This window comes from Diorhabda carinulata, chromosome X (assembly GCF_026250575.1).
Source record: "Diorhabda carinulata isolate Delta chromosome X, icDioCari1.1, whole genome shotgun sequence".
NCBI classification, from domain to species: Eukaryota; Metazoa; Arthropoda; class Insecta; order Coleoptera; family Chrysomelidae; genus Diorhabda; species Diorhabda carinulata.
The window spans coordinates 62,809,305-62,818,956 of record NC_079472.1 but is presented as its reverse complement, the minus strand read 5'-3'; the positions used below and the strand labels follow the sequence as shown (position 1 = coordinate 62,818,956).

Below are 9,652 nucleotides of genomic sequence, written 5' to 3'. Positions count from 1 at the left end.
ACTTAGCCCAGAGCGTTATAATCATAAACCCATAAAGTGGAATGACTTACGAGGCATTTTAAGCGTTGAAATAAATATTAACGAATAGCGAAATAGAAAAAAAAGCGAAAGCTTTGAAAGGTTATGTTATAATTTGTAAGTTATTGAATTTTTTTGTGGAGTGCTTAGCTTGAAAATTCCGCTAATTCTTGCTCATTCTTCGACTCACTTCATAACAAGGATCGTCATGAGCGACCACTACGATCGTAGCTGCTATGTGGAACGTTCAAAGGAGTATTTCTGGCGCCGTGAAGTGGAATGCACCATGATTGTTATTTTTTTATCAGAACATATGTAAATGCGAAGGACGTTGAATTACCTTAATCAAAAGTTAGTAGTAGATAGATATGGGACATTGAGAGCGATATCAAATACTTGTTTTACCAATTTTAGTGGAGTTTGATAGACACATTTATGTAATGGGTGCAATAAAAACTGTCAATTTAATATATGCAATATCATTTTTGGTATGTGGCGAGCAACAATTGAAATTAAATATGTGTTTATTTAAATTTTCAGGATTTGTTTGCTGTGGGATTGACTTTTCCTTTGGTCGGCAATTATTTAAGAGATATAGGAGCTTCCCATACCACTGTAGGTCTAATTTCTTCAACGTATTCAGCTGTTCAAGTTTTATCTGGACCTTTTATTGTAAGTTTGATCAAAAACAGGCACCTACTTTCAAATAATACTTTGTATCAATTTAAAAATAACCTATATAACAACATTGTTCCTTGAATGAAACCATCGTTATTTCTGGTGTGACTAGGTTGTTTTAATGATTCTAATGGATGACTTTAATGTTGCATTGTTTGCAGTATTATACATTTACAATAATTTATTTATCTCTAGACTTGTTATGCGATGTTCATAGTGGATAGTGGTCAGCCAAGGATTATCAATTTATGACAGGTTCATATAGGATAGTGGGCCGCTAAGGATCCTCAATTTATGCCATGTTCATAGTAGGATAGTGGGTAGCTAAGGATCCTTAAATTATGCCAAGTTCATAATAGGATAGTGGGTGGTCAAGGATTCCTAATACCAGGTTATTAGTAACATAGTGGATGGTCAAGGATCCTTAATATCAGGTTTATAGTATGATACCAAGCGACCAAGGATCATAGTTATGCCAGGTTCATAAAAGCATTCGTCTTACACATTTCTCAATAAAAATTGTTATTTTAATGAATAAAAATTGTATTTTGAGAAGTATTGAATGCAAATAAGAAATTTTATATCTGAACATTGTCACTGCAGTAAAATACCAAATTTGGAAAAGAGTGAAATTGGTTGTGGTGATTGTGTTGGGCAGACTAAGAGATCCGTTATTTGACCTTCAGTCTCTGAAGACAATGACTTGGTTATGATTTTGAAGGTGTCTCAATTTTTGTTTCAATAAAAGTTTACAATTTCAAGGTACAACTATCTATGATTAATGTTTTTTAGGGCGGCTGGAGTGATGTGCGAAATAGAAAATCAGTTTTAAAATTTACAATTGTGATATGTGCTCTATGTTATGCACTTTTAGGAATTACTAGATCAATTATTTTCATAACAGCTGTAAGATGTGTATTAGGTATGTTCCCTGTAAACTACTCTTCTTGTATTTTAAATAACTGTTTCATGATTTCTACTATTCACTCCTGAAATAATTTAGAAATTTAATATTCTGAAAATGAATGCTGCCGTTTTTCAAAGGAGAAAACAACTAGTTTCCTGGCTAATGCCTTGATGAATATTGAATTACAACTCCTGTTGTAAAGCGTGATGTCAATCGACCTTTTTGCCAATATTAACATCCCCAATGACTTGCAATTGCAAGGTTTGTAACCACTGACTAGTTTCGACGTTATTACGTTTCATTAGAGTGATATAACAACTCTTGTTCAGGTTTAAATTTTACTGTATATTAAAATCAATCCCTTTACTTCTTTGATTACTTCTTGGTTTCCATTTTTGCTTCATTTTAATCCTTTTTGTGTAAAGTTCCTGATGGTCCTGGTATTTTTTTCAATATTTTTTCATCCCTTTCTATCTATCTATGATATTTTCTACTTTTTTGTTTTCAATCCATTTTTTTAATCATGAAATGGTTCTTTTTGATGAGCTCTGTCCATTCCTAATTCCAGAACTCCAATTCTATTTGCCGTTTCCCTGTTGGATTGTTAGTTTTTTCCCCTCATTTTTGTTTTTTTATTATTTCTAACTGTACCAACACTTGATGTTCCTTTTTAGCTCAAAGGGCAAAAAATCAGTATAAAACGACAAAGTTATTTGAAATACAAAATGATGTCTTACATTCACTATCCAGTGTAATATTAATTATATAAATATTTAATTTTCTTATTAGGTTTATTCAAACATACTCAAAGTATTTGCAAGGCTGTGATAACAGATTTAGTGCCTTTGAAAGAACAAAATGAATTTTTTGCAAGGTCTGCTGCTGTTGCATCATTCGGTTTCATTATAGGACCTTTTGTTGGGGGACACATATCAGAATTTGAAAATGGTTTCACTTATGTCTGTCTCTTTACTGGAATGTTATTTATCATTAATTATGGTAAGTGAAAATAAGATAATTACTTGAAATAGTTTTTATTTTTTTAAATAAATTGTATCCCAGTTTTATTATTTTGACAACTGAATAAAAAGGATTTAACAGGATATTTTATCGAGCTAGTTGGAAAGGTTGTCGAATCTAATAATTTATTTGGTTTTTATGATTTCATTCTATCACTTAAATATGTTAAGATGATACAGGTAATCAATTGAATGTGTGACATAAGACTCTGAGTAATTTCTATTTCATGTTATGTTTTTAAATTTTGAGTAAAAAAAGATTTATTTTTACTTATATTTTGGCCTTGAAAGAGTTGAAACCTATGGTTATATGCATCAAAATTTCTGTAGTTCATATATTATATCAATTCTTAGGCAAATAATTATTGAATTTCTTCTCAAACGAAACATCCTGTCACTTAGTATCAAATTTTTCTCTCAATTAGACAAAAAATTGAGGAACGGTGAGAATGAAAGTATGTGAACAGGTATGAAGATTTTAGATGAATTCACTTTGTATATATTCCAAAAATATAAATTCTACTTAAAGCCAGAATCAGCAGAGACAAAGTTGAATTACCTAAAACAATGTAATCTAAAGATTTGAAAAACAAAACTTGATTTTCCTGTTTCCTAAATTAAAAAACACAAGGCAAGGAACGTAGTTTAAAGCAGTTTTCTTCTACTTGTATAATAAAAACAAAATTTAATAATGTTTCACTAGTAGTTCAACTCCACTTAAAGCTATAAATTTTTTTTTCTTTCTTTTCATATGCAACCTTAAAAACTCGTGGTTGATAAAACTTAATATCTAAACTTTAATGCAACAGTTGAAATTTCTCTTTCAAGTTATGCTCGAATTAGATTTCGCGTTATGACGATTATGAAGTACCAACTTTTAAAATACTATGTGTAAAATTTAATTTATCATTGCTTCTTCTGTTGTCAATAACAAGCTTTCTGCTTGTTATTGGTCCTACAGACACCTATGGTGGTGAACGTTCTGGTCGTACATTTGAAGTGGTTACTCCAGAAAAACATTAAAATTTAAATAAAAACCTTTTAAACCTTGTTTTATTTTTAAATAAGTTTAGATTAAAAAAAAAATATTTATTGGAATTTGTTTTACTTAGGTTGCGCTTGTTATCTACCAGATGACAGAAAAACGACCAAACCCGGTGATGTTAGTTGGAAGATGGTAACAAATGAATTTAAAAAATCAATTAAAGAAATAAAGGACATCGATTGGAAAGTGCATTGGGATACTTTCTTATTAAAATTTTTATTAGGATTGACGATAACAGTATATTTTTCAAATCAAGCTATATATTTAAAAGAAACATTTCATCTGTCTCAAAAACATATCGGATACATGATTTCATTCTTCAGTACTGTAGGAGTAATATCTGGGTTGTTTCTCAAAAAGATCGATAACTTTTTGAATACGGATATATATTCAAAGATGAGTTTATGGTTCGGGGTATTGGCTTTATGTTTTATATCGCTTTATTTATCACCTAATATTTTCATATTCATGTTTTTCTTAATACCACTTTCTGTTGCCGCTTCCGCAATGAGAGTGACTAGTATGGAACTGATGTTCCAGAAAATCGAAGCATTGCACAGAGGATCTTTTTCCGGTGCCTCGAATAGTGTCATGTCTATTGCGAGGTTCATGACACCACTTTTCACCGGTTTAACTAGTGATATTTTCAATGAAAAATCTGTGATGTTGATTGCCGTTGTTCCTGCTTGCCTAGGAGTATTTGTTAGTATATTTACAAAAACGAAATATAAAGCTAATGTTAAAAATAAATAAATGTTTTTGTTACAGAGTTTAAGTTTCTCTATTATATTTTTACTCAATTATTGTGGGCTATAATAAAAATGTGGCAAAACATATCAAGAAATAATGAACTTTGCAAGGAAAACTTGATAACAGTAACATAACATTGAAAAAGTATAAATATTCAAAGATTTGAGAATAGACAAGATAATCAGTCATAGAAAATGAGTATAAAAGGATATCAATAAAAGGAAAGAGGAAGAAGAGAAACTGGAAAGAAAACATGAGTTACATAAAAACACAATTGGGCTAGACACATAATAAGATCAACAGAAACAATCAGAAAAGTACCTGGAGAAACGAAATATGGAAGTAATAAAATTGACAAATATAATAAAAGCAACCAAGATGACCAAAAGAAAGTAGAAGAGTTATGGTTCATGATAAAAACTGAAAGGAAAGGATTAATGTAATATTTTTATTGAATCATTGTTCGAATATGGAATGAGAACCATAATAATAAACAAAAGAGAAGAAGAAGAAGAACTGAGCTATATGAATAACAAAACTTGAAAAGACGCATAATAGCATCAACATAAATAGTAACAAAAGTAAAGAAGAACCTGGAGAAACGTGTAAAGGAAGATAAGGAAGTAATGAAATTGATAAAAATAATAAAAGCAGCCAGATGAATTAATGTATAAAATCATGGTAAATGTATTAAAGACATGGATGAAACAATGTATGATATTGTTGACAATAAAAAAGGAAGAGGAAGAATTGACAGGATAAACAGTCAAAGAAAATGAGTTTAATAGGATAACAAGCTTTCGGAAATAAAAACAAATGTCATATCTTTACATGGATGAAATCGTGTAAAACAATAATAAACAAACAGGAAGAGTAATGTCTTAACTAACTGAGAGAAAACTAATAAGAATATTTGGATTAAAAATGAGAGTAAAAATAGAAAAGACACCAAAGAAATGGGATAAGTAATAATATGATACATAGACTCAACTTGGTTAAGAAGAAGTAACAGAAGTAACTTTACTACAACCAAGGGAATGAGAAAGACTTGACGAAAACAGTAACAATTGAAATAACATCGGAAAAGATAAATATTCAACTATTTAGGAATTGACAGGATAAACAGCTTGTATCCTAAATGTAAGAGTAGCATTAATAGGGACAAAGGACCAATTCCTTAGAGCCCACTCTATAATTTAGTAGTTAAGGAATAAATGACAATTCCCGCCAAGAGGATTTTCCCCCTGGGATTATTTTCGTGGGAGAAAGTTTATTGGTGGGAAAATTTAGTATAAAACAGGTAAGTTAAGTTAATAAGTTTTATTTCACCTTCAGTCTCAGAAAATGATATGACAGAATAAACAGCTTGTATCCTAAATGTGAGAGTAGCATAAATAAGGACAAAGGGCCAATTGCTTACAGTCCACCCTATAGTTTAGTAGTTAAGGAATAAATGTGAAGATTTCCGCCAAGGAAATTTTCCCGTTGGAATTAATAGTGTGTTCAGAATGGACTTAACCAACAAAACAATAATCCAAGTATAAAAATTACTTAAAACTTTGCGTTTTTCCATTGCGCCTGTTTTCACTTGTAAAAATAAAATTTAATTTTAACAAAAAATGAAATATTCAAATATATTTAGTACAAATTTAAATAGTTTCTTAATTATTGTGTCACCTACAAAATCTTTCATGTAAACATGTATACAATTTATTAGCCTTCCTCAAACCGAAACCGGGAATTTCTGCCAACTGTAGTTCTGATGCCTGTATAATGCCATTCAAAGTTTTGAATTTGTCGATTAACGCCATTGCGTCAGACTTATTTATTGATCTCACAGATGTTAAAACTTGTATCAACTAAAAACAGAAAGAATTTAAAAAAGAATAACAGTATCCAAAAAAAATCAACACCAAAGTAGGATGATTAAATGTAGGAAAAAAGAACATTTGCTATATAGATCCTAGAGCCGGTCCTGACGGATTGTAGTGAAATTCTAAAATTCGGCGGAAGCTTGACGCCTTTGATGTACGTTGGAAATACCCGGAATCCGTTAGATGTTTGTTTAGTTTTTATTATAGCAGGCGGTTTATTTACATTGTTTCTTTTGAATAATTTCTAGGAAAGTCCATTTATCCTACTTTGTAACTTTTTTTTACCTAGACCACAGACAAACCAGTACAAATAAGGTTGATTTGTATTTATATTCTGGGCTCTTTGATTTCTGTGTGAAGAACTCAAACTAGAGTCTAACGTTGATATTTGATTCCATGACAAGGATACTTTGATAGCAGAATGAATTTCCTAGTTTCTATCTGAAAGATTCTCAGATAGGAGCCTACCGATGAGTGTCTGGTACTGGGAAATATACTCCTCTATCAGCTTCTGTGATGGTTTTTAAATCATATGTATATTATTTAATTTTTGTTAATGGTACATAAAATCAAACAAATATAAAAGAAAGACATAATGAGAAATCAGAATTTTATGATTCAATATATTAAAATAATTACCCTTAAATATGGTGAAGCTTCCCCTTTTTCTTTAATACTTTCTGCTGGTTTATTTTCGTAAATTTTATAAGTTTCTATTATTTTTCCTGCTTCTTCAGGACTCCATGCCAGTATTAATGTCAAGTCTGCCAAAATACATATTCTTGTTAAATTTTTTAAAACGTGATGTGGATCTTTAATATCAATCTAAAAAATATTGATTTACTTATATTCTATTTTCTTATTAAATGATATGCTAAATTATTAGTGAGAGATCCAAACCTGAACTAAAAGAACTCTTAGCTGGTACATTTGCCCCAACTTTTTTAATCTTTCATGAATGTAATCAGGATTTAAATTATGGTATCTAATAGAAAGAAATAAAGCACAAGTTGTTAATCCCATTTGATAATCTGGTATTATATCTTCATACTCCCAAGGAACGTTGTGTATTGATTTCAGTAGAGGGTTTCCACGTTGTTTTGGATTCACCAATATACAATGAGTTTTGCTACTAGGTATCTTGATATTTACATTAACTTCCTTAGATGTACCTTTAAAATTCAAATATACACAAACTTTTTACGTATATCATCCATATAAAATGAAATTTATCATATAAAGGCCTTTAATTTTTAAGGTGTATTTTTATTTGCCAAAAGTAACAGCCTAAGAAGAATATTAACATTGAAAGAGATATACAGATATACTAATGTTAGAATTTATAAGACACCTCACCCTGTCATATGCCCGTAATATAAATACTAGAAAAATTTTTGAAGGAAAGCAGATAGAGTTAGGACTCTTGAAACGAGTTGCATAGAAGATACCAGAGGGCAAGAGGAAAAGAGGTAGATCAACAAAACAGTGGAGAGAATTAGTGTGAGAAGACCTTAGGGACAAAAACATCTAGAGTTGGAGAAAAAAAGCAAGGGACTGAAAGAAGTGGAAAGAACATACTATGGAATGTAGGTAAATTAGTTGATTAAAAAAATGATAAGAAGCAAACAATTTCACAGTAACTCCACCAAAAATTCCTGATCCTGAAGAGCTTTCGTGTATTGTACTACTTTTAGAGAGTCCCACTGGATAATTTGTCTATAGACAAGTTGCTCCCACATATGAGAATAAAACTACTAAAACAGTGTTGTCTAGTTCCACTACATAATAAATGTTTTAATGAATTTCATTAATACATAGAATTAAATAAAAATGACATTGTGTTATCTTTAATTTCATAAGGCCCTAGGGGGTCTTAAACGACCCATGATAAATATCATAAACTACAATTCAAAGATTTTTAAAAAATTACCGCAATACATACATTTACTCAATCATTTCAAAACATTTTCATAGTTCTGGGTATTAATGAGTTAATAAGAAAGATTAACAAATTATCAAAAAAAAAAATATTTTTTTCTGAGAGTAATAAGAAATGAGTATTGACGTTTTTCCTCCCATAAGCTTTATTCATATAAGTAGTATATAAATGAATTTTTTTTAACATGAGATAATGTTTTCTAACCATTCTATTCGTGAAAATAATCAAGGATCTTACACGATCTTAGTTCTCAAATTATGTTTTATTGATGAAAAATGTAATTGATATGATTGATTGTGAGCTAATTTATAAATCAGCTATTGATTATATTGTAATTATTCAGTTTTCCAATCTCATTGAGCGAAGGGAAAGTTGTATCCTCAAATAATCAAAAAATATAACAATTAGGTACTTACTAGCAGTTTGCTCGGTTTCATTAACAAAAAAATCTGTTTCGAATTCAGCTGCTACGTCTTGTAGAGAATCATCCATTATAAATTGTTACTTTTTTATAATAAATATTCGAATAAGATAATAAAAAGTATAACAGTAATGTGCGTAAGCTTGAAAATTCTGTTCAAAAATTATATACACATTCTGTTTTTAAATTTCATTTATTTCAAAGGTTATGTTATGTTCTTCTCTTTTTACTACGTTATGGATCTTTATAGAGTATGGATTGGCAGTCCCCTTAGTGATTCACAATAATTATAAATTTCAATGTCATCTTGAACAAATTATGATATATCAGAAATAAAAAATTACATTTCTAAAAATTATTACTAAATAATAAAATAAATATACAGAGTCATCTATTGGAAAACTTATATATAAATTGAATAACTCTTTTTTATCGACTGTTGTCACAAATTTTGTCTGTCAGGTGGTGCCATCAGTAGAATTAATTTGAACTACAGTTAATTTATGCGATGTTGTCACTTTATTTTTAAATTTCGATAAATATCAGATACATTTTCAGATGAATGTTGTTATAAGAACTATATTATATCTTCCAAAGTTTGTCTCTTTATTTGTAAAATAGTTGATATAGTCAGTTTTATATAGAGGGCTATTGAAATTTGTTCAATCTATATCAAAAATATAAGAATCTACGGGGGTAGTCAGAAACTATGAAACAAATAACTGAACTAAACTAAAATGTAGAACTTTGACTTGAATTTTATTTATACTATTCTCAATAGAATGAAAATCTAAATTATTACTAATTTCATAATAAAATATTGCTTATACATATAGAAAACTAATTGAGAATGAATTTGTGAAATGACCGGATTTTTTGATATTTATTACACAAAAATTTTTTTGAGCAAATCTGTCCAATATACGATGTCTGCTATAACATGATTAGGTTTTCTGTTGAATCAGCATATTTACTTTCCAGAAACCCCAAAACTGAATCAA

General features: G+C 29.6%; 2 protein-coding genes across 2 annotated transcripts; one reads left to right on the top strand and one right to left on the bottom strand.

Annotated features, from left to right (window-relative positions):
- Positions 1 to 110: 110 nt before the first annotated feature.
- On the top strand, positions 111 to 4,436 carry LOC130902808 (major facilitator superfamily domain-containing protein 9-like). Its single transcript, XM_057815141.1, has 5 exons — positions 111 to 506; positions 559 to 690; positions 1,489 to 1,618; positions 2,393 to 2,602; positions 3,735 to 4,436. Exons 1-5 carry the CDS (start codon positions 459 to 461, stop codon positions 4,418 to 4,420), a joined length of 1,206 nt encoding a protein of 401 aa, XP_057671124.1. The 5' UTR covers positions 111 to 458; the 3' UTR covers positions 4,421 to 4,436.
- LOC130902809 (DNA excision repair protein ERCC-1) lies at positions 4,424 to 9,033 on the bottom strand. Its single transcript, XM_057815143.1, has 4 exons — positions 8,647 to 9,033; positions 7,192 to 7,463; positions 6,931 to 7,116; positions 4,424 to 6,276 (listed from the first exon to the last, which is right to left on the bottom strand). The coding sequence occupies exons 1-4, from the start codon at positions 8,720 to 8,722 to the stop codon at positions 6,091 to 6,093; spliced, it is 720 nt and encodes a 239-aa protein (XP_057671126.1). The 5' UTR covers positions 8,723 to 9,033; the 3' UTR covers positions 4,424 to 6,090.
- Positions 9,034 to 9,652: the final 619 nt, after the last annotated feature.

Excerpts from the sequence above, each read along its gene's own strand:
- LOC130902808 (XM_057815141.1), top strand. The coding sequence starts at position 459 with ATGGGTGCAATAAAAACTGTCAATTTAATATATGCAATATCATTTTTG. Across the intron at positions 1,619-2,392 it reads AGCTGTAAGATGTGTATTAG|GTTTATTCAAACATACTCAA; the intron begins GTATGTTCCCTG and ends TTTTCTTATTAG. Across the intron at positions 2,603-3,734 it reads GTTATTTATCATTAATTATG|GTTGCGCTTGTTATCTACCA; the intron begins GTAAGTGAAAAT and ends TGTTTTACTTAG.
- LOC130902809 (XM_057815143.1), bottom strand. The coding sequence starts at position 8,722 with ATGGATGATTCTCTACAAGACGTAGCAGCTGAATTCGAAACAGATTTT. Across the intron at positions 7,464-8,646 it reads TGAAACCGAGCAAACTGCTA|GTACATCTAAGGAAGTTAAT; the intron begins GTAAGTACCTAA and ends TGAATTTTAAAG. Across the intron at positions 6,277-6,930 it reads AAGCTTCACCATATTTAAGG|TTGATACAAGTTTTAACATC; the intron begins GTAATTATTTTA and ends TTCTGTTTTTAG.